This window comes from Saccopteryx leptura, chromosome 5 (assembly GCF_036850995.1).
Source record: "Saccopteryx leptura isolate mSacLep1 chromosome 5, mSacLep1_pri_phased_curated, whole genome shotgun sequence".
NCBI classification, from domain to species: domain Eukaryota; kingdom Metazoa; phylum Chordata; class Mammalia; order Chiroptera; family Emballonuridae; genus Saccopteryx; species Saccopteryx leptura.
In genome coordinates this window covers 34,981,616-35,006,219 of record NC_089507.1, presented here as the reverse complement: position 1 = coordinate 35,006,219, position 24,604 = coordinate 34,981,616, and the positions used below count along the sequence as shown (strand labels likewise).

Sequence of the window (24,604 nt, the reverse complement as noted above, 5' to 3'; positions counted from 1 at the left end):
GTTAGCCTTGCTGACATCAGTTTCCTCACCTCTGTAATGATACTGATAATACGCTCTTCACATAGTTTGTTTGTGTGTATCAAACAGTGATTCTCATAAAATGTCCATACATTGTCTACACTACCTGGCACATAGTAACTTCTCCATAAATAATAAATGCTGCTACTGATATAGTATTCAAGGATGGTGTGTGAGTTTCCGAGAGGGTATAAACTTCATTACCTCTTTCATAGATGCAAGATTTGCATATTTTTCTCACTCTTTCCACCTTCTAATTTATTTTCTACCTAGCTGTCAAAGTGATCATTTAAAAACCTAAATTAGGCCCCGAGCCATGTAACTCAGTTGATTAAAACATCATCCCAATACACCAAGTTTGTGGGTTCGAGCCCCGGTCAAGGCACATAAAAAAAAATCAACCAATGAATGCATAAATAAGTAGAACAACAATTTGATATTTTCTTCTCTCTCTTTGTCTTTCTCTCTCTCTCCCCCTTCCTCTCTCTAAAAAAAAAAAAATCAATTAAAATCTCCCCCACAAATTAGATGATGTCATTGCCCTGCTTTTACTCTGGGCTTTCCACTAGACTGAGATTACAAGCTAAACCCCTTGCTGTGGTTTGGAAGCCTTCTTTGCTCCTTTAGTGTCATCAACTTTGCCCCAGCCGCGCTGGGCTTTCTATTTCTCAAAAATGCCAACTTCTTTCTCATTTTAATTGCGCATGTTGTTCCCTTTGCCTTTAAGGATCTATCATCTCCAGTAAGCCCTTTGCTCAAAAGACATCTCTGCAGAGAAATCGTTTCTGACTACCCTCAGCAGCTCTCCCGAGAGGATTATCTTTCTCTCTCTTTGCTTGTCTGTATGACGCCTGCCTTATTTATAAACTGCACAGTGGTAGAGAACTTGACACTGTACAGGAGAAATTGACCATGGTATCACTGTATACCCAGGATTCATAACAGTGCCCAGCCCATAGTAGGTGCTCAATGAACATTTATAGGAATGGATGAATAAGCTCTTTATTTAGGGAGCCTTCTAAATGTTTAGGTAAATGAAAGCTCAAAATATGTTGACTATAGTGATACATTATTTAGTATAATTAATATGTTCCTTAAAGTTCATGTATAAATCAAATTTTATACATATAAAATGAATCACAATGTGAAAGTTTGTTGGATGATATTCCCAGAAATGGTTTTGCTTCTTTCTTAGTAGGCTTCAGTTGGCGGACCAACCAGCTAAAGTATCATAACTGACTCTTCTCAAGCTTTCAAAATCCTGGACCTATTAGGGGAAGAAGCACAAAACTGTTCCTGAGGATTAGCTTGGGGGATCAGTGCTTTTTAAAAAAATATTGACTATTATGTACTCAATTAAAAAGACTTTAGGCCAACAACAGTTGAAAATCTTAGACTTAACCAGAAACAAAACAATTATAAAACGTCTAGAGAATAATGAACTGGATCATGATTCAAAATTGGTTCATGTGAAGAATAGTTGAGGGTCCTGGAGGGATGAAGCCTGTGGGCACTGTGGTCATCCTCAAAAGATTCGGGGCCATGGCCTGGAGGAAGGGCACACTCTTCTGTATGCTTCCATAGGACAAAGCTAGGGCCCATCATTAACAGTCACAGAAAATAAATTCTAGCTTAACTAAAGTAAGAACTTGGTGGATAATAAATTTGCATATGAAATTGTCTGGGGATATGATGAATGTTATCACTAAGGTTTTTAACCTGACTGATGAGAACTTGCCAGAAACATTTCAGTGGAATACAGCCTGTTTTAGTAATTTTCTTTCTTCTTTTTCAAGTGAGAGGAGGGGGGATAGACAGACAGACTCTCACATGTGCCCCGACTGGATCCACCTGGCAACCTCCATCTAGGGCCGATGGTCTGTCCATCTGGGGCCATGCTTGCAACTGAGCTATTGTTAGCACTTGAGGAGGAGGCTCCATGAAGCCATCCTCACTGCTTGGGGCTGAGGCACTCAAACCAATCGAACCATGGCTGCGGGAGGGGAAGAGAGAGAGAAAAAGAGAGAGCGAAGGGGGAGGGGGAGGGATGGAGAAGCAGATGTTTGCTTCTCATGTGTGCCCTGAACAAGGATTGAACCCAGGACATCCACATGCTGGGCCAGTGCTCCACCACTGAACCAACTGGCCAGGTTTGGCAGATTAGTTCTCTGTTGAACTAAGGGCCCGGTACATTCATAGCGGCCCATGACACTGGGTCAAAGGAGTTTAAAGATTAGAACTCTGCTATGTTGATATCTTCCATTCACTTTAGATTCATCTTTTAAGCTTTTGCTTTTGATTAAATCCTGATAAGTAAATAAAAGTTCTAGGCATATTTTTGTTTGTTTGTTTGTTTGTTTGAGTCAGTAGAGAAGAAGGAAAAAATGTTAAAAAAAAAAAGAGATATTTAAAATTTCCTTTTTGGAAGGCATAATTTGTTAATTTCTTATCAATACCCTCCTTAGATGTCCCTAGAAGGGTCAGAGTTTCCTGGAAAGATGACCCTGCACTCTAATGCTCATTTTTTAAAGTTACTATAAAAGTTTCCTGTCAAATTTCAAACGCACAATTGATGTATAGTTTTTCTGTTCTGACTTCAGCAAATTACTAAAGATGGCCATAATACTGAGTAATCAAGATCGGCATCAGAGTTGTTATTGAAATGAATTTTTTAAAAAGTGTTTTCTATTTGAGAATTAGGAAACCTTTTCCTCACTATCCAGTTTATATTCACAGTTTCTCCTACTGCATATTATTATGTTGCCACACTATCTATGAGCTGAATTTTACTGATAATGTTTTAGTAAAAAAGTAACAAATTTGCCTGTAATGTAATTCTAGAAGGCTTGCTGTATTCTTAAATATGTTATTTTATAAGACAGTATGTGCCAATCTCCTATGTAAACACAACCCTGAAAGCATCTTAAAAGCCAATTGGAAAATATATCTTGATTTAAAACATTTTTTTTAAGAATTCAGAAATTATATAAAGTTACCATAAGCTTATTTTATTATTTGTTTCTAAATGGAGGATAATTACATACTGCTAATTGATTTTACTAAAACTTTAATTTATGTCTCAAGAACTCTATTGGGTCACATTTAGGAATAAATGGAAACAGTACAGAATTAAATTTTTTTAATAATAATAACTTTTTTTAAATGAGAGGAGTGCAGATAGAGAGACAGACTCCCGCATGAGCCCAGACCAGATCCACCAGGGAACCCCGTCTGGGGACAATGCTCTAATCATCCAAGCTATCCTCAGCATCCGGGGCTGACACTCAAACCAACTGAGCCACTGGCTACAGAAGGGGAAGAGAGAGGGGAGGGGGAGAGAGAGGGGAAAAGAAGCAGATGGTCACTTCTCATGTGTGCCCTGACCAGGGATTGAACCCAGGACCTCCGCATGCCTGCCAACACGCTATCCATTGAGCTAGCCAGCCAGGGCAATAATCATAATTTAAAAAAAATTATATATGTCAGTAGGCAAAGAAAAAAGATAAGCTTTATTGCTATTACCAACTAACTATTCTGGAAGTCATTTGCTGCTTACTCCCCTGATTTTACTCGCTAACCTGGAGACAGCAGTCTCTGTAGCCACAGCAGGGCTGGTTTCCTGACTGGTTAGGCGGCATATTGTATCACAGTTCCCTTCCAGTCGCAGGCAACAAGGGTGACCCAGATGCTTTCTTTTATTTTTATTTTTTGGTGTTATACATAAAATATCAATGGTTGGTAGTAAGGTTCCATTTGCTGAGCCGAAATGGCTGCAAGTGCGGGTGATAGGCAGTCAGACAGCTCATGTAACTAATTTTACAAAGACATAAAGCTAGAGAGCATCAGGCCATCACAGCTCAAGTCTTTCTGAAAATGCTTTGTCATGTCACTGATGGTGTCGCAAGCCCATTATTTCATAAAGCTCAGTGGGGTAGTTTGTTGACTTCTTTCTCAATAATTCTTTGGTATTATGTGGATGTGGCTAGACTTTAGATTTAATATTTGTGATTCAATTCATTCAAAGATCTGTATTAAAGGCGTCATTTCATAATGTGCAAAAATCAAAGCAGCTGCAGAAATAATTGAACAATTGCAAGTTTCTTTGGTGATGTGTTAATCCTCTATCCCATGGGCTCTGGTAAGTATGCCAAGTATTAATGAGAATCAGGCTCATGTTGGTTTAGAAGAGTATAGAATTTTATATTCTTTCAGGGATGGCTGTGTGGGTTTTACATTATTCACACCCATCTTAATTTAAGCTGTGTTTATTTGTTGGTATTTCCTCGAGTTTCTCTATTTTAAGGGTCACAGCCTGCTCTTGGCCTGTGAGACATTTAATTGTAGGGTTTCCATTCATAGCAATTTTACTGATGTTTTCCTCTTACATGGGAGATATTTCAAGATTGAACAGCATGTGTAGAATTTGCTGGCCCGGAGGGGAGGGGATCTGGTGAACAGGGTCAGTGTGAGCTCTTGTTGAGCCCTTTAAGTTAGGAGTTTGGTAGCGATGGCTCTGCTCCCAACTTTGCCACTGAGAGCTTTATTCCAAGCCGGCCATCACATTATCCTTGGAATGTGATTCATTCATTTCTCCGATACATATTTATGCAGTGCTGACTGTACACAATAGAGATACCGTAGCAAACAAAATAGACAAGAATCCTTGACCTCATGGAGTCTGTATTATATTGAAAGGAGATAAGCAATAAGCAAATAAATAGTAAGTAAGTAAGCAACTAAATAAATAAATGTACATCAGATAGTGATAAGTGCAATAGAAAATATCCAGCAAAGCAGCTTTGGGAGACTGGGGGCGTGGTGGCAAGGGACGCGATTCTCCGCACAGTGCTGCTCAGGAAAACCTCACTGAGAAGATCACATTTGATCTATCAGGATCCGGGAATCTAGAAAGTGAGGGAGACCAGGATATTCTGAACATCCTGCGGCAACTAACAGGAGTGGGGAAGAGGGCCTGATGGAATCAGTCCTGCAAGCAGGTGCTGTCGGCAAGGATGTGAGTGTTGGGGGACAGACATCAGGGAGAGGGAGGAGGTGTTGCCAGGCAGGCTTAGAGCTTGGGAGGGAGCTCCTTCTCAGCTTCTGACATCAGCTCATTCAACAAGGATGTTAACAAAGTTACCAATTTATTTATTCTTTCATCAAGTGCTTATTTGTACCAACAATGCACTGGGCACATAGTTCGCTGGGGTATGTGTGTGTGTGGAAATGAATCACACACGGTTCTGCCTCCAGGAGACTCAGCATAATAGGGAGGCAGACCTGAAACCGATTAAATGGCTGTGCAGTGTGGTCAGTTTACAACGTGTAGGGTAACACAGAGAAGGAAGACCTCTTTTCAGCTGGCATTATTAGAAAAACCTACATCCAAGGAGGTGGTAACAGCTGAATTGGGTTTTAGAGGATGAATAGAAGTTTATCATGTGGACAAGGTAGAAAAAGAAGGTATTTCAGATAAAGTAATAATCTACATCTATTGGTATTAGGGAAACTGCAACTAGTTTGATTTTCTTAGAACATAAAATGGAGAGAGAATAAATGGATTTGAAGAAGTCTGAGGAAGTAAAATTAGTACTTCAAAATTACACATAAATGGTGAGGTCTTGGGTAGATGGTATTACCACCAGCAAAATCGTGCATGTCAAAGGAGTGCTGAGGCCCTGGCTGGCTGGCTCAGTGGTAGAGTGTTGCCCGGCATGTAGAAGTCCCGGGTTCGATTCTTGGCCAGGGCACACAGGAGAAGTGCCCATCTGCTTCTCCATCCTTCCCCCTCTCCTTCCTTTTTGACTCTCTCTTCCCCTCCCACAGCCAAGGCTCCATGGGAGCAAAGTTGGCCTGGGCACTGAGGACAGCTCCATAGCCTCCACCTCAGGCACTTGAATGGCTCCGGATGCAACAGAGCAACACCCCAGATGGGCAGAGCATTGCCCCCTGGTGGGCATGCTGGGTGGATCATGGGCGGGTGCATGCAGAAGTCTGTCTGACTGCCTCCCCGCTTCTCACTTCAGGAAAAAAAAAAAAAAAAGGTGGTCGTAGTGATGCTGGGAGATAATGAGTTGATATTAACATAATATCTTGATCTGGTTCACGAATTATAAGACAGTCATTTTTTTCAGTGGAGATGGAACAGATCTCTTTCTGGAGGAGGTGACAGGATTTATACACATATGCAGTGGTGTGCTGGTAAACTGGCTTCCTGAAAAACAAAACAAAACTATCCTATGTAGCATTTGCTGATTTCTGTGGTGAAAACAATCTTAACAGATTTCAAGAGAATAATAGTTTAACAATTTATGACACGTCACTGGTATCTTATCCCTTGGCAAGTGTTTGTGGAGCTCCCCCTAGGGGTGATGCATGCAGCAGTGTGCTATTTCTCATTTACTTCTCCATATCCACTCCCCACCTTTCTCCATCTGACAGGATGTCAACAATGGCTACTTTCTTGCTTCCTGTGGGGCTGAGCCGAAGAGAGGCCCTGACAGGGCATTGGAGTTTAGAAAGGGAGTCTGGTTGGGTAGTGACGCCCTAGTTTCTTTGCCAGATTCTTGGGGTTGTTTGCATCCCCCTAGGAGAGGCTATGACTCCTATCATGCAGCCTTCCCACGTGGCTTTCTGTAAGTTCCAATACTACCCCTTCCCTTTGCCCCTGAAGTCTGGGATGCTAGCAGCCACCTGTCTCAGCGTCCTGCTCTATGCCTGCCAGCTGCTTCCTCGGGGTCCCCGTCACTAAGTGTGAGGCAGTGACCCTGTTTCAGCAGCTCATTTCTTTCCTCCTGGAACCCTGGCTGTTTCACATGAAAAATAAGACAGACACAGTCCTGGGTTTTAAAGAGTTTCAGACTGATGTGACCCCAAAATACCCTGACTTCTCCCATTATTTTTCTTCAATGTGAGACAATGACATATACAAACATTCCCTTGAACATTTTTTTTATCTCCACGTCTAGTAAAGGTAGGAATCAAGGAACCTCTTCCCTACCACTCTTTGGCCCCATCTTAGGAGGTCTCTGAGGGCCCCCGGGATGTGCTGACGTGGAGAGCTGATGCCATTGGCCCATCACAGAGAGAGCAGGCCTCTGTTGTTGTCTGTGCTTCCTGGTGGCAGTGCTGAAGCCATGCACCAGTGGCATTTGTGGACTTACGTTCCTGTGTTACCTGTGGCTCACGTTGGTGAGCAGACGCCAGCTGGGTAAGGCCTTTGGGAGCGCTGACTGGAGACATAGCAACTGGCTATGTGGTCTTCTTTTTAGGTTGCAGTTTCCTCATAGGATAAAAGGAAGAAATAGGAGTAAATTACCTTGCAAGCCCCTTCCAGCATTAACATTCTCTTCAAGACTCAAATCTGCAGCTCTAAGAGCTTGCTGAGACTATGACTTTGTAAGCATTGCTAACAGCTCAGCTTAACAAACACAAATTCAGGAATATATATGTATTTTTAAAAATGATTGTATGAGTCTCAGCTAAACAGCATGTCTCCGACCAAGCAAGATACCAAAGTGACCCATGGCTGCAAAGCAAATTGCCACACATTTAGCTGCTTAACATACAGCACCCATCTATTATCTCGCAGTTTCTGTGGACCTGGAATCTGGCAGGGACTTACCTGGATGCTTGGCTTCAGGGCCTGTCGTGTGGGTACAATCAAGGTGTTGGCCAGAGTTGGGTCTTACTTGAAGGCTTGACTGGGGAATGATCCAACTTTTAGTTCTTGTGATGGTTGGAAGAATTTTCGTTTCTCAAGAGCTATTGGACTGAGGACCTCAGTTTACCAGAGGCTACTGACAAGTCGTTGTTATGTGGGACTTCCCATACAGCAATTTGCTTCATCAAAGCCAGTAAGGGAGTCTGTTGGCAACAGAAAGTCACAATCTTATGCACCCCATTACCATCTATTGGTTGGAAACAAGTCACTAGGCCAGCCCACACTTACAGGGAGAGGCTTACCCAGACCCTGAATAGCAAAAGGCAGGGGTCACTGGAGATCATCTTAGAGTCTACCTGCCACACTCTTTTTTTTTTTTTTTTAACAGAAGAAAGAATTTTAAAACCTGAACTCTCCTAATAGATTTTTTTTATTTTTGTATTTTTCTGAAGTGAGAAGCCCGGAAGGAAGGAAGACAGACTCCCGCATGCACCCAACTGGGATCCATCTGGCATGCCCACCAGGGGGCGATGCTCGGCCCCTCTGGGGCATTGCTCTGCTGCAATTGGAGCCATTCTGGCGCCTGAGGTGGAGGCCATGGAGCCATCTTCAGCGCCTAGGCCAACTTTGCTCCAATGGAGCCTTGGCTGCGGGAAGGGAAGAGAGAGATAGAGAGAAAGGAGAGGGGGGAGGGGGGAGAAGCAGATGGGCGCTTCTCCTGTGTGCTCTGGCCAGGAATTGAACCCAGTACTTCCACACATTGGGCTGACACTCTACCACTGAGCCAAGTGGCCAGGGCTCCTAATAGATTTAAAGTTTAGTTTATTTGCCAAAAATAAAAGGTGACAACTAAATGTCATGTGTGATTCTGAATAGAGATTTTAGGGATACTTGAGCAAGGTACTTTAAAGATATTATACCAATGCTAATTTCCTGGTTCTAATAATTAAACTGTAGTTGTGTAGGGTGTTGGCCTTGAGCAAGCTTAGATGCAGGATATATGAAGACTTTCAGTACTGTTTTCATAACTTTTCTATAAGTCAAAAAGTAGTTCAAAAGTTAGAAAAAGTGATTTATAAAACTTTTTTTTGTGATAGAGACAGAGAGAGTCAGAGAGAGGGACAGACAGGATGAAAGAGAGATGAGAAGCATCAATTCTTCATTGCGGCACCTAAGTTGTTCATTGATTGCTTTCTCATATGTGCCTTGACTAGGGGGCTACAGCAGACTGAGTGACCCCTTGATAAGCCAGCAACCTTGGCTCAAGCTGGTGAACTTGCTCAAACCAGCTAGTGACCTCGGGGTCTCAAACCTGGGTCCTTCACATCCCAGTCCAATGCTCTATCCACTGCGCCACCATCTGGTCAGGTTGATTTGTAAAACTTAAAAATCTGAACTTTTCTTTTTGCAGATAAAATCTATACAGTTTTTTTTTTTTTTTTGGCGAGATGGGGAAAAGTTAAAAAAAAAACACAATAAAAATCTGTATTTTTTTTTTTTTTGTAAATAAACTTTAAAACTTGTGGGAAGTCAGTTTGGCTTAATAGTGCCTAGGTAAAATCTCCAAGTTTTTTGTAACTAAATAATTTTAGAATATCCTTCCTAGTGGAAATACTATAAAAACCTCACTATCACTGTATAGTATAATTACATCTGTTTTTGTTTCCTGCTTAAACTCTAGTTGAAATGTGTTAGGGACTTTTGCACAATACCAAGTGCAGTTCACACATCAATTTAACATAATCACCACCTCTACAAGGGTGTTCTGATAGCCGGAACTGCCGCCTGCCCTGTGCTGAGCACTGTGTTCGGATGCCAGTCTGCTTGTTGCTTGGATATAGACACTTATATTCCAAAACAGTGTGGTCTATCTCACCACACTGTTCCATGTGATGAAAGCAAAATACTTCAAACCCTCCTAGGAAGCTGAATTTCATGCAAAGCAAGAACAAATGGCTCCTCATTTTGCCCACTGTTTGGAAGGGCTGCTGGTTATTAATACTCAATCACTATTTCACATGCCCTTGTTCAGCAGTTTAAAGCTTATGGGTCTCCATTGGTTACACCTCTTAAGAGAGCTGTCTGGAAACACTCTAGACATTTTTCTTAGGACCTATTTTTAGAATGGAAGCCCTAATGGCATTTTAATGTATCTATATACTCCCAAAACAAACCTAGAGAAATAATGTCTGTTACCTTCTGAAATTTAGCAAAGCTGGCAGGATTATCATTGCTCCCTAAGAAGCACCGTGTTAAAGGGTAAATTTTGATTTATGGGATGTTAGTGGTAAAAGGACCATGTAAACTCAGCTCTTCCAAACCTCTCATGTTTCAAATGAGGAAACTGAGTCTTGGTGTGAATGGACTGCTGCCACAGATCAGACAGTGAGAAGCGGCCATGAGAAAGTTTGAGGGGTGGACTTACCGTATGTCCCCATGTATAAGACACACCTTTTTTGAAAAACGCGGGATCTAAAAACTGGGTGCGTCTTATACAGTGGTTGTGGCATTTTAAATGCCATAGATGGAACTGAGGACGAGGCAATATATGAAGACAGTGATTCATCATCAGACACAGATGAGGACAAACTAATGGATGGGAGTTTTGACAGTGATGAGGAGTTGTATGAATTTTATGATGAATAAAACTAGAGTTCAATAACTTTATGTAATACATTTTTTTTTCAAATTTTAGGCCACCAAATTAAGGTGTGTCTTATACATGGGAGCGTTTTATACATGGGGAAATACAGTACCCTTTCTTGCCATAAATGACCGCAGTTAAAAGTCTATGATAATAATCAGCTTCTGAGTTAAAAACTCAGCATTAGAACAGAAGAGCAGTGGGCTGGGCCCTTGCGTGAAACTTCATTGCTTTTCCTCCAGAAGATTCTGAGAAAAAACAAGGAGTGATCCAGAAGTGTGCGGATTCAGAAGTGAGGAAAGGTCCGAAAACCACTTGGAAGAATAGGACCCTGAGTGTTAGCTTTGCGGTGATCTCTCCCACCCCACACTGTTGGATGAATTTTCCCCCTGTAAATGGCATCTGAAATTCCTTTAATTCGAGATTCCTTTGCTCCGGCGAACCTTCCATAATGATGCAGACACCTTTGGGAGGTTAACTGTTCATCTATTATTGATCTATTATTGTAAGTTATTCTGTGTCATTTTCATCTTTCTTTTTCTGTCTTTCTTTTTTTTGAAAGCCTGATTGTGATCAGCTCACTTGAGGAATGCAGTTTTGATTGTAGGAGAGGAAGAAAATGTTCAGGAGTGAGTAACGCTCTGGCGGAGGTGGCTGTCTCGGTGGGCACTAGAGTGGGCGTGGTCAGGATGACGTCAGAGACTAGGCCCCAAGGCAGGGACTAAAAGGCAAGGGAAGAATGCCAGAGCCATGCTTAGCTTGTCTTGCAGCTTTACTATGGGCTGCTTCCACCTGGAGAGGAAAGATAAATGACTCTACCTTTCCCCCCGTGTTCCTTAGCAAATACTGATTCGTTGCAGGTTAACCAGGAGTTTGTAGAATAGAGGCAGAATGCAGCCTTTGTGTGTATGGCTCGTCCACTTGGAAAGTGCCTATCAAGTTTTAACTACCCTTGAAACCTGTCCATCCTTTACTTCAGTGTGTTTCAAGGGTAGTTAATAGAGCGGGTCCGTGGGTCAGTCGGCCTGGGTTTGAATCCTGGCTCTGACTCTCACTACCTCAGAGACCTTGGACAAGTCTCTTATTTCTCTCATGCTTCAGTTCCTTTCTTTGGGTACTAGGGATGATAGTACTTAACGCTAGGGCTGCAGTGAGAAATGAGTCAGTTAATGCACACAAAATACTTAGAACCGAGTCTAGCAAGTGTAAGCAATTGCACAGGAATTCTGCGTTCTCTACCTTCATCAAACATGTACGCAAGTTTCATTTGACAAAAATATAGTCTTTAACTTCTCTGGAATAAGATAGAATATGTCATTTGAGAGGTACTTTCTTAGTCCTGTAAATATGTAATATATTTCCCGAATGGCAGTCAGGTACTATCTTTACACCAAGGTACTTACCTGGATGAGTTCATATCTTATGCCCTGACCCTGATCTTTCAAATGCAAAATGCCTTCTTCCACATCTTCACTAACTAATTTAATTACATATTAGTGTAGGTAGATAACTATGTGAATATCAGGACTCTAAAAGATATTCAGTTTTTTTTTTGTTTTTTTTTTTTAGTTTTTTTTTTTTTTTTTTGTATTTTTCTGAAGCTGGAAATGGGGAGAGACAGTCAGACAGACTCCCGCATGCGCCCGACCAGGATCCACCCGGCACGCCCACCAGGGGCAATGCTCTGCCCACCAGGGGGCGATGCTCTGCCCCTCCAGGGCGTCGCTCTGCCGCGACCAGAGCCACTCTAGCGCCTGGGGCAGAGGCCAAGGAGCCATCCCCAGCGCCCGGGCCATCTTTGCTCCAATGGAGCCTTGGCTGCGGGAGGGGAAGAGAGAGACAGAGAGGAAGGAGGGGGGGGTGGAGAAGCAAATGAGTGCTTCTCCTATGTGCCATGGCCGGGAATCGAACCTGGGTCCCCCGCACGCCAGGCCGATGCTCTACCGCTGAGCCATCCGGCCAGGGCCTAGATATTCAGTTTTAATGCAAGTTTCTGAGAGGAAAGTCAAAAGCACTTGGGTCTGAGTAATTGCTGAGTATGCTGTTTCCTCATTTTTATATGTGGCAGGGTCTCTCTCCCAAGATTCTTTTATGGGGCTCTATCAGTTCTATTTTAACTCAGTGGCTGGCTCATCTCATTAGGTTTTTGACATTTGTAGAAGAATGAGTGAGGTATTGTAAATGTGCTTGTTTGCTCAAGAAACTTTTAAAACCCCATTATTGAGCCCTTCTATGGAATAGACAATATAGGAGAGTAGATAGAGTGTGGACTGAAAGTGGAAATGGCTGGCTTCTCTTCCCAGTTCTGCCAGTAAGAAGCTGTGTGGCCGTCAGTGGGTCCCAGAATCAGGTCTTGTCTCAAATGAGGGCTTTGAATTAGGTGTTGTTTAAGGTTTCTTACAGAGCTAATATTGTGTGGCTCTGAAATATTCTAGTGACCCTACATTTGTGAAGTGTAGGTGAAATGCGTGGTTTGCTTCTACCGATATGTATATTTTCTTTCTCAGTTTTCTTGAGACCATTTGTAATGCCTTTGCCAGCTTGCTCACCAGTCAGGGTGAGAAATACAGTCTACAGCTGTGCGTAGAAAGCCGTGTGGGTCTGTGAGAGAATGAACAAGTCCCTGGCCTGGGCATCGTAGCATCCTAGTCCCCAGACAGAACTGTTGGGTGTCAGATGAATGACGACAAGCTCGGGGGCATCGTTACTCTTACCATTAATAGTTGTCTGCATTTTTCTATTTCACAGAAGATAAAATCAAAGCCTGAGAAGATAAATAACTGTTTATAAACTGTAGATAAATACATTACTTATAACTGTAGATAAATCACTGAGTTCTGGGAAGGCCTTGGAAATTACAGAACAACCTTCTGTCTGCCTCTCAGACATAGTTTGACTTTCCGAAAGGGAAAAAAGAGAAATGAGGTCAACCTATTTTGTGCCCCATTTCTGCCTTTACAATTTAGGGGCCTTCAATTTCATGTTAGACCTCCATGTCCATGTTAATTTACTCCTTTTGATATTAGGTAGAGTTTTTTGTTGTTATTGTTGAAAAAGTCACTTTAGCATGGGAAATCAAAAAAAATAAATACTGTGAGTCGATGCTACTACAGAAGATAGTTAAATGATGTGTTTTGGAACTAGCTCATTCCCTATAGAACCGTAACATGAGGGTGGCTGATATTCTTGTTATAGGATTTGAATGTAGAAACTTAAGTTGTTGGCATGGTAAATATAAATTAAGATAACATTGCAGTCCTGGTGGCCAACTTCAATTTCATTATTATTTCAGTAAGTGGTCTGTACAAATATTAATTTTCAGCTTTCCCTTTTCTTCCAGTCACGGACTCCTGCCCTGCCGGTCCTTCTGTGAGGCTGCGAAGGAGGGCTGCGAATCCGTCCTGGGAATGGTGAACGCCTCCTGGCCCGGCTTCCTCAAATGCTCCCAGTTTACAAACCAAACTGAGAGCAGCAACATCAGCAGGAGCTGCTTCTCACCGGAGCAGGAGAAAGGAAAGCAATGTAGGTGTCTGTGTTCCGTTGCATTTTTAAAAGTTTTCATTGAAGTCTGCCATTCATACAAGGGTGCATACAAATAATGTGTACAGTGCGATAAACGTTAGCACAGTGACCAGACCCAGGTAATCAGCGTCCAGATCGAGGATAGAACATTGACAGCATCCCAGGACCTCTCTCACGCCCCCTCCTGGTCATCTCAGCCTCTTCTCTCCTGACTTCTAGTGCCTTAGGTGGTTCTGCCTCCTTCTGAACTGGATATCGATGAAATCCCAACAGTATGTACTTGTTTTGTATCTAGCTGCCTTTGCTTAAAATTGTGTTAAGCAATTCATTATAGCCCTAGCCAGTTGGCTCAGTGGTAGAGCATCAGCCCAGCATGTGGATGTCCTGGGTTCAATGCCCAGTCAGGGCACACAGAAGAAGCAACCACATGCTTCTTCACCCCTCCCCTTTCTCTCTCTCTCTCTCTCTCTTTCTCTCCTGCAGCCATGGCTTGATTGACTTGAGCACATCAGCTCTGGGCACTGAGGATGGCTCCATGGAACCTCTGCCTCAGGTGCTAAAAATAGCTCAGTTGCGAGCATGGCCTCAGATTAGCAGAGCATTGGCCCCAGATAGGGGTTGTTGGGTGAATCCTGGTCAGGGCACATGTGGGAGTCTGTCTCTCTATCTCCCTTTCTCTCACTTGGAAAAGAAAAAAAACTTTTTTTATAAAAGGAAATTTGTTATATTTTCATTTTCTTGTGGTTTATTTATTCTCATTGTTGTATAGTATTCTAATACCTGATTCTACAACATATTTTTCTTGTTGATGGACATTTGAGTTGTTTCCAGCTATTATGAATAGTGATGCTGTGACTATTCTTGTATATGTCTTTGAGCATGATTATGTATTTGTTAAGCAAAAGAGTTTTTCAAGTGGTTGTACCAATTTATACTCCTACGAGCTATGTATGAAAATGGCAGTGACTCCGAATTCACCCTAATACTTGGTATTGTATGTCTTTCATTTTGGCACCTCTGATAATAGTGTTGATGCTTTTCTCAGAACTTATCCCTGTTGATAGCTGGGCATTGGCTGTATATCCCCACTTCCATCGGTCACTGGATGTGGTCCTTCCTGGGAAGAGTGTGCGTTGGGTGAGGCAGCTCCCTGCAGCTGAGGCAAAACCTGAAGGAGCTGAAGGCTAACAGTGGGGGCAACAAATTTTCTCCTGAGGGTAGGCACATAGAAGTGTGAACAGATCGCCTTGACCCGACCCGAGGCCGAGCTGATTTTGCTGGGTATATAGGGCATGTTAGTAAGGCTCCACTGGCCTCTGGTTTGTTTCCCTTCTGGGGGTCCATTCTCCAGTGGGCCCTCTGAGAACAGAGATGTTTACTGCATTCCACTCCTCCTCAGGCAATCCCAAGCTCTAATATTTTTCTTCTGGGGACAATAGGATTACTGAAATTCCCACTTCACTTTGTGGAGGTTTTCTGCTGAGCTCTTCAGCTTCTTGCTCGTTGTGGCAAACCCTTGAGGGGCATCTTTCCCAGTGATGGCCCACTTGTCTCTGTCTCCTTTCTCACTGCTTACTTGACCCCTTACCACCGAGTTTCTTTGGCAGCACCAAAAGGCTCATGTTGGTCTCCCTACTGCTGTGGGATTGCCAAAACTCTACTGATGTCTCCGCCTCTTTGCGGTGGCCCCGTGTCCTGGTGGCCCCGTGTTCTGGTGGCCCCGTGTCCCGGTGGCCCTGTGTCCGGGTGGCCCCGTGTCCAGGTGGCCCCGTGTCCGGGTGGCCCTGTGTTCTGGTGGCCCCGTGTTCTGGTGGCTCTGTGTTCTGGTGGCCCCGTGTTCTGGTGGCCCCATGTTTCTGATTCCCAGTTTCCAACACCACACCAGGAATCAGTAAGCTCCATAAAGGAAAAGCATCTGCAGAGCCTAGGCTGTTTCTCCTGTAGTCATCTTCTCTCTGAGACCCTAGCCTGGTCTCATTAGCTATCAGATGCCTTTACATAGGTGTTTCTTGTGTTTTATCTGGCTTTTCAGGTCTTATGTGACTGAGGGCATTGACCTGCCACAAGTTATTCCATCATAAAAAAAGTAGAAGATTTTTTTTTCAGCGAGGGAGACAGAGACAGAGGCAGAGAGAGAGAGACAAAGATAGAGAAGGACAGACAGGGGCAGACAGGAAAAGAGAGAGATGAAAAGCATCAATTCTTTGTTGCTGTACCTTAGTTGTTCATTGATTGCTTTCTCATATGTACCTTGACTGGGGGGCTACAGCAGACTGAGTGACCCCTTGCTCAAGCCAGTGACCGTGAGCTTAAGCCAGTGACCTTTGGGCTCAAGTCAGCGACCATGGGATCATGTCTATGATCCTGTGCTTAAGCCAGCGACCCACGCTCCAGCTGGTGAGCTGGTGGTGCTCAAGCAGGATGAGCCCGTGCTCAAGCAGGTGACCTTGGGGTTTCCAACCTGGGTCCTCAGCATCCCAGGCCAACGCTGTATCCACTGTGCTACCACCTGGTCAAGCAGTTTGTTTTATTTTTTAGCACAGTGTTTAGTAGAGGCCTGTTGCTATATTAAGATTCCCTCCAAAAAAATCGTAGCACATAGCAGCGATTTTCAACCGGTGTGCCACAAGAATTTTTAAAATACGCAATACTTGACTACTTAGCAGGAGCATTGACCTCTTTTCCCTTAGGTTATCAAATAAAAAAATGATAACAGCCAACAAAAAATAGCCATCTGGTGTGAATGAATCAAAATTATGCCTATTTTTTTGGTCAGATCAGCAAAATATATATTCTTTGGTGTGCTGCAGAGTTCTGTAATTAGTTTATGTGTGCCGTGGGATGGAAAAGGTTAAAAGTTGCTGGTATTTAGCAATAAGCCATCAGAAAGATAAGCAATTGTTATATCTGAAAGAGAAGTCACCTAAGTCTTTTCTTTTTCATCCATATTTGTCCCTCTTTGGATAAGAACACTTTATTAATGGTCATTTAGAAAACGTAGCCTGTTGGTAGAGGACTCAGGAATCCACAGAGAAAATGTGAAAATGAAAACATCATCAGTGTTTTTTTTTAACACTGATACTGTACTAGTTCTTGAAAATCAAAATAACACCAGGAATCTTTACTACCTCAAGCTGAAACACCACTTAATATAGGTTCTCCAAATATCAGAAGACATCACAAATCTCCTGATGTTGGAAGAAGTTGATGATCCATTTCTATTTTAAAAACGTATGTTTAAAGAGAATAGAAATTTCCTAAGTACAGTCATCTGAGACCCTCTGCTTGTCATAGGCTTTTCAGGATTATTGGTTGTAATATTTTTTCCATGTAGAACCCATTCTCTGAAAACAGGTCTGATAATAATTCTTGGAAAATGTTTGATGCAATATTTTTCAAGGATTTAATTTTTCTGTTCCCTGCTTTGTAAATAAACAGGATGCTAGCCATCATAGATATGTTGATTATTGTGCACTAGAGACAAAGCTTCTGCCATTTGTGGTGTTTGTGTGTGTATAAGAATATAGTTTCTAGCACACACACAGTTACTAACAATATGTTCATACTAAGAATATACTCTATGCCAACTAGAAAAGTATTTATCATTTTTTTGACAGGAAATTTTTATATTTATTGATTAAATTTTTTTAGAGAGAGAGAGGGAGAAGGATGCGGAGAGAGAGAAACATGGATTTGTTGTTCCACTCATTTATGCAGTCATTAGTCATTTCCTGTATGTGCCCTGACTGGGGATCAAACCCACAACCTTGGTGTGTTGGGATGACACCCTAATCAGCTGAGCTACCGGAGTGGAGGGGGAGACATTTGCTATAGGGTCACTTATAAATATACTTAGAAAAGTCCTTTTCTCATTTTTTATTTGTTTAATTATCTTAATTGAGCACCTACTCTGTCCAAAGCATCAATCGAGGTTATTTGAAAAAAATAAAAATTAACCCTGGCCAGTTGGCTCAGAGTAGAGTGTTGGCCTGATGTGTGTAATCCAGGGTTAGATTGCTGGTCAAAGCACACAGGAGAAGAACCCATCAGCTTCTTCACCCTTCCTTTTCTCACTTCTCTCCCTCTCTCTTCCCCTTCCCCAGCTGTGGCTTGAATGGTTCAAGCAAGTTGGTCCCAGGAGCTGAGGATAGCCATGGAGCCATCCTCAGCTCAAGTGCTAGACTAGCTTGGTTGCTGAGCAATGGTTCAGTGGCCTCAGATGGGCAGAGCACTGCCCTGTAGGGGACTTGCTGGGTGGATTCCAGTTGGGGTGCATGCAGGAGTCTCTCTGCCTCCCTGCCTCCCCACCTCTCACTTAATTTAAAAAATAATAATATTAAAATAAAAGTAATTACAGTGTTCATAATATTAGTTTATAGCTATCTAGTGAGGTAGTTCTCAAACAGGGATGACTATTTGGCAAACAGGTCCTGTTTGGCAAAGAGGAAGATAGAAGGGGTTCTAGTGTAGGCATTCAGCACCGTGAACTTATGTTGGGTGTCAGGTTCCTTCTTAGCCCGTTAAATGAATGATGAATAAAACTAGACTCCTGTCTCCCTTGTGAAATCATTTGTTCCAAGAAAATAGCAACCCCCCTTTACATTACGGATCTCATTCTTCTTTCCAAAGTGCTTTCACAGCTGTAAGCTCACTTTGCTTCCAGAGTAAACCTCTCAGGTATCACCATCTTCATTTCATAAATTAGGGAACTGAGGTTCAGGGAGGCTGTTCCAAGGTTATTTTAAATCCAGGTCCCCAGGCTGTATCATCCTGGGAGGGGCCATCCTGATTGGATTAGGAATTCTTGAACACTACCCTCTGTGACAGCCCTCTTCTTACAGGAGCTTTCAGAATGTCTTTAAACTGAAGGAAGCTCAAACCCACAACTTGTAACAGCTCTGTAAATTCAGTTTATCTTCTCTGAGCATCCTTAAAATCAGTCATCACTCCGAAGATATTTAGTTCTCACGTAGAACCCTACACAGTTGCCGATCCTTTCCATCTCGTGTCGACGCCGAGTCCTGTTCAGTAAGTAATGTCCTAAAGTGATGATGCCTTGGGAACTCCTCTGCAGAGGCTTTAAAGTAAACATTTCTGTGGGTTTCCATAGTTAAGTTGTGAGAACTCGGGGGGCTAGAGGTCAAGGCCCATCAATCATTCTGAGCTTTCTAATTCTTTACTCTACCTTGTCTGTAATTGTATATGGAAAGTAGTTTTAAATGATATTTCTGTGGCTTTAAAGAGATGTCCCCTGTCACGAAACAACTTCAGCTATTGATTCTCTCCTTTGCCTCTTCCTCTCCGAGAATCTTATTTGCTTTTCTAGCTCTGGTTGCTGATAGCAACCACTTCAGTGCATTAACAGCAAAATTGTATCTTCAGGATGTTGGTGAAACACATACTTTGAATTTCTCCCACTGAATCGTCAATTTAGGAGAAATTATGCAATACCATTTCTTTGAGGTACTTAGTGTCAATGTTTTGCCAGAGATGGATGATTACAGATAGTATCATGGAGTTACTAAAAACTGGCCAGGCACTGTTCATTATAATAAGTAACTGACTAAAATGAGGTTTCCCAAGTATTTCAAATTTTCCTACGTTTGTAATTTTAAATTATTACAAAAATTAAATTACCCAAGCATTTTCTTTCTTCCATCTGTGGATGCTTCTTTTAAGGGCACTAATCTTAGATCTGAAGCCTTGTACTCAAGCCCTGATTGTTTTACGTAATAACTGTGTGGTCTTGAGCAAGTCTCTTAAACCCGTTCAACCCCTCTTTTCTCAACTACAGAATAGAAATAATAATGCCCAGATGGTAGAATTATTTTATGGGCTAAACGAGATAATGTCTTTGCAAGAATTTTGGCAAACCTCATGTGCTACTCAAACATAAATGCTTCAGTTCAACAGACAGTTCGAAACATATTCTATGCACCAAGCAGTTTACCAGGAACTGGACTAAGGAAAATTTAAGATTTGAAATCATAAAAATCCTAGAAGAAAACATAGGCCATAAAATCTCTGACGTTTCTCACAGCAATATTTTTTTTTCTGATATATCTCCTCACAAAAGGGAAACAAAAGAAAAAAAAGAAACAAACGGGACTGCACTAAATTAAAAGTTTTTGCACAGCAAAGGAAAGCATCAACAAGATAAAAAGACAGCCCGTTGAATGGGAGAACATATTCACCAATGATACATCTCATAAGGTGTTAATATCCAAAATATATATATAGAACTTCTACAACTCAACACACACACACAGAAAACAAGCAATTCAATTTTTAAAAAATGGGTAAAGGACATTATGGACACTTCTACAGAAGGGATATACTGATGACCAATCAACATATAAAAAAATGCTTCATGTCACTCATCATCAGAGAAATAAATGCAAATTCAAACCACAATGAAACATCACCTCACACCTGTCAGAATGGCTCTCATCAGTGAATTAGGAAACAGGTGTTGGTGAGAGTGTGGAGGAAAGCAAACCTTCCTGCACTGCTGGTGGGAATGCAGACTGGTGCAGGCCACTGTGGAAAACAGTATGGAGTTTCCTCAAAAAATTAAAAATAGAACTGTCTTATGACCCAGCCATTAGACTTCTGGGAATATATCTGAACACCCAAAACAGTAATTTATAAGAACATATACACCCTATGTTCATTTCAGTGTTATTTACAATAGCCAAGATTTGGAAGCTGCTACCATCAGTAGATGAACAGATTAAAAAAAAAGCTGTACTACATTTACACAATGGAATACTACTCAGCCATAAAAAAGAAGGAAATCTTACCTTTTATGACAGCATGGTTGGACCTAGAGAGTATTATACTAAGAGAAATAAGTCAGTCAGAGAAAGACAAGTACCGTATGATTTCACTTCCATGTGGAATACAGGGGGTCCTCGGGTTATGGTAGTCTCAACATACAGCCTTTCAAGTTTACAATGCTCAAGACCATAAAAACTTTAAAAAATTGAGGCATGAGTGTTTTGGCTGATGCCATTAGCGTCATACTTACGAACTACATGGGCAAACTAGTTTGGCTGTACACAGTGGAAGAATACTCAGTACAGTGTACAGTACAGTATATTTATGTCTTTTTCCTTTTTCTGTAGCTTAGTTGTGTTTTGATCTTCTACATTATTAATTTACCTTGTGTTAAGATGGGCAACTGACTTAGAGTAGGGTGTGTTCTGACTTACATCAAAATTCTGGTTATATCACTGTTGTAGGAACGGAGCTGCGTCGTAACCAGAGGAACTCCTGTATAATAACAAAACAAGCTAACAAACAAAATGCAACCAGACTCATAGATACAAAGAATAGACTGACAGCTGTCAGAGGGGCAGGGTGTTACTGGACTGGGTGAAAAACAGTGAGGGGATTAAGCAAAAAACATAAACCTCATAGACACAGAGAATAGTATGGTGATTAGCAGAGGGAAGTGGGTAGGGGAGGGGGAGGAGGGTAGAGGGGGTAGATGGTGATGGAAGGAAACTTGACTTGGGGTGGTGAACACACAATACAGTGTACAGATGATGTATTACAGACTTGTACACTTGAAGCCTACATAATTGTATTAAACCGTTACCCCAATAAGTTCAATAAAAATGAAAAAAAGGAAAGTGACATACATACCTATAGAGCTCATACAGCAGTGGAGATCTAAGCCGCGGGGGAAAAGGCAGAGACGAGGATTTGAGTAGAAATGGTATATTTGGGAGAGGCATGGGGCAGTGGGGGAGTAGGGAGGTGCTTCAGAGAAGAGAAGACGGCCAGGAAAAGTAAATTATTAAGCCAGCTACCATATCTTAATGTTATGGGAAACCCTGGGAAATTATGTACAACATACGGCTGAGAATTGTGCCACCAGGAGGATGAGGTAGCTGGGGTATGCACTTACTTCTTCTAGCTTTTGAAACTGATAGGGTCTACTACGACCCGTAAGCACTACATCCTGTAAGAGCGGACACCTGGGATTGTGTAGGAAGAAGAACAAAACTTTGCTGCACCCTGCAATGGGTAGGCTCTCTGTCCCTGTTGATTTCTGCTTCATCTGTAACACTCTTTGCCTTTGGTTTCTAGAACTCTCTTTTGAGCTGCTTCCCACCGCTCAGGCCACACATTGGCCTCTGTCCTTTTTCTTGGCTGACCCCTTAACTACTAGTATTCCACAGGAGTTAATGTCAACCCTCTTTCCTCAACATTCTGTGCATTTTCTCTGGGGGATCTCATACTTGCTTATGACCACAGAAGTACTGATGATATTTTACCCCAAATTTTATTCCATTGTTCCAAGCTTTGGAACCATATTCCAATGTCCTTGCTTCTACCTCTCCAGTGAAGGTACTCATTTGAGGTCTCCAGGGATTTCTGTCCACGTTGCTCATCCGCCGGGAGTTCTTAGCTACATTTAATCATTCCCTCCGCCTTGATAAACTCGCTTCTCTTGGCTGCCAGGAATTTTTCTTCCTTCTTTAGCCACATCTTTGTTTCTCCTTTGATATTTTCATCTCATTTCTCTTACCTGTAAATATCAGGGTGCCCCAGGATATTAGTCCTTGGATCTCTGCTCTTTTGAGTTATAATTCAGGCTTGTGGCTTTAAATACCACTATGCATTGACAACTACCAACGTGGGTCTCAAGCTTGTATCTCCTCTGAATGTTGAACCTGCATGTTTGTTTGTTTGTTTTTTTAAGAGAGAGAGAGAGCTAGAGCTAGAGATAGAGAGACAGACAGGAAGGGAGAGAGATAAGAAGCATCAACTTGTAGTTGCAGCACTTTAGTTGTTCATTCATTGCTTTTTCATAGGTGCCTGACTGGGGTAGGGGGCTCTAGCTGAGTCCCTTGCTCAAGCCAGTGACCTTGGGCTCAAGCCTGTAACCTTGGGCTTCAAGCCAGTGAATGTCAATAATCCCACACTCAAGCCAGATGAGCCTGTGCTTAAGCTGGCCACCTTGGGTTCAAACCTGTGTCCTCAACATCCCAAGTCAATGCTCTATCTACTGTGCCACCACCTGGTCAGGCTGAACCTGCATGTTTATTTATGCTACACACACACACACACACACACACACACACACACACACACAACCTATTCTTTATTTCCACTTGAGTGTATAAAGGCATGTAAAACATCATTATGTACTAAACTGATCTCATATTATCCCTGCACCAGCTTCTCTCCAAGTTGTCTCTATTTTAAGTAAGTAAACTACTTTATTCTTTCAGTTGCTCCAGCCAAACACTTTGGGTCATCCTTGACTCTTCTTTGTCTCCCACACTATATCTGGTCTGTCAGCAAATTCTATTGACTCTATTGTCAAATATACACGTAATGCAACCAGTGCTCACCATCTCCACCTCCACAACCACTGCCTGGTCTAAACAAGTCACCTGAACTCATGTACGGATTATCCTTCCAGCATTTTATTAAGTTCCTTGAAGCCTCTCTCTGTCCCTGCAGGTATTCTACACACTGCAGCAAAAAGTTCTTTTTTGCTATTCAAATCCTGTCGGTATCTTAAATGTTCATGTCTCTCCTTTCCAAGTTTTTTTATAGGTTACCCATCTCACTCCATATAAAAGCCACCATCCTTCCAACCCTCAGGGATCTCTGTCAGTACTGCTGCATTGCCCAACTCCAGGAGAGCACCAGTCACACAGAATTCAATGTAAAAACTTCCTCTGGGAGCTGTGCAATGTAGTCCTCTTGCCTTACATGATCTGGCCCTTGCTTATGTCTCTTACCTCTCTCTTAATACTTTTCTTTTTGCTCTATATGTTCCAGCTACTCTGTTCTATCTACTTGCCATGCTTTCCCTTCAGATATCTGCACTGTTATTTGAAGCATCTGTCTGTAGGGTTGTAATATAGGCATGTTAAGGAGAGTGGCCAAATATAAGATAAGGAAGAAAAGCTATACCAGTATCATTGTTGTTATTTGGTTAGTGATACAGCTAAGGACATAGGAAAATTCTTGATAAACTTCATGATCAACGTATCTGGTCCCTGGATTTCACTGTGCTGTGAATTGAAACTTGAAATTTAAAAAAAAAATCACTTAAAACCCCTAACAGCTTCCTTCAATCTGTGAACCATGAGAAATGCTTATCTTGTGGATTTTCATTGTTTTTCTGTGAGAACCACAGTCTTGTTTGATTCAACTCTGCCACACACTCAGTAAAAACAAGCAGTGCCAAACAAAATAGATTTCTTGTTGAGCCTAAGTACTACCTGTTCTCCTGGGCTCTGTACTTCTTGTTTATAGATCATTTGAGATTAGGTTTCTATTCTTTGCCAAATATTGCTTTGCTTGAGGTGGCACAGTGGTTCCTAAAACAGAAACAGGTTTTCTTTCCACACCTGCATTCATTCTTCTCACTCTCTTTACCAGTTAGCTTCATGGCTTTGAGGTTGATGACGCAGAAGCCCAAGGTCGTAGGTCGATCCCTGTGCTTCTTACAGAGTATTATTTTGTTCAGTGGCTCAAGACCAAAGACATCTACATTTTGTTCAGAATTATGCCTTGCAATCAGAAATCCACATTTGTGGTGTTACAGATTATGATTAAATACAGGAGTTTCTAGCGTAGAGCAAAAGTCTGATTTTTTATTTCAAATAGAAAATCATAAGTACATAGCTCTAAGCCTGTTTTGGTCAAAAATCAGTTTGATCATTCCAGCAAGAAGGCTGATTATTCACACTCTGAACAATTTAAATCATCATCTGATTTAATTCTAA

The 24,604-nt window shown here is 41.9% G+C and overlaps 1 protein-coding gene across 1 annotated transcript in view; it reads left to right on the top strand.

Annotated features, from left to right (window-relative positions):
• The window catches only part of CORIN (corin, serine peptidase), a 204,709-nt gene that overhangs the window by 75,477 nt on the left and 104,628 nt on the right, over positions 1-24,604 (top strand). The window contains exon 6 of the mRNA XM_066385953.1: positions 13,666-13,847. Coding sequence (XP_066242050.1) covers positions 13,666-13,847 — 182 coding nt within the window. The remainder of the gene's footprint in view (positions 1-13,665; positions 13,848-24,604) is intronic.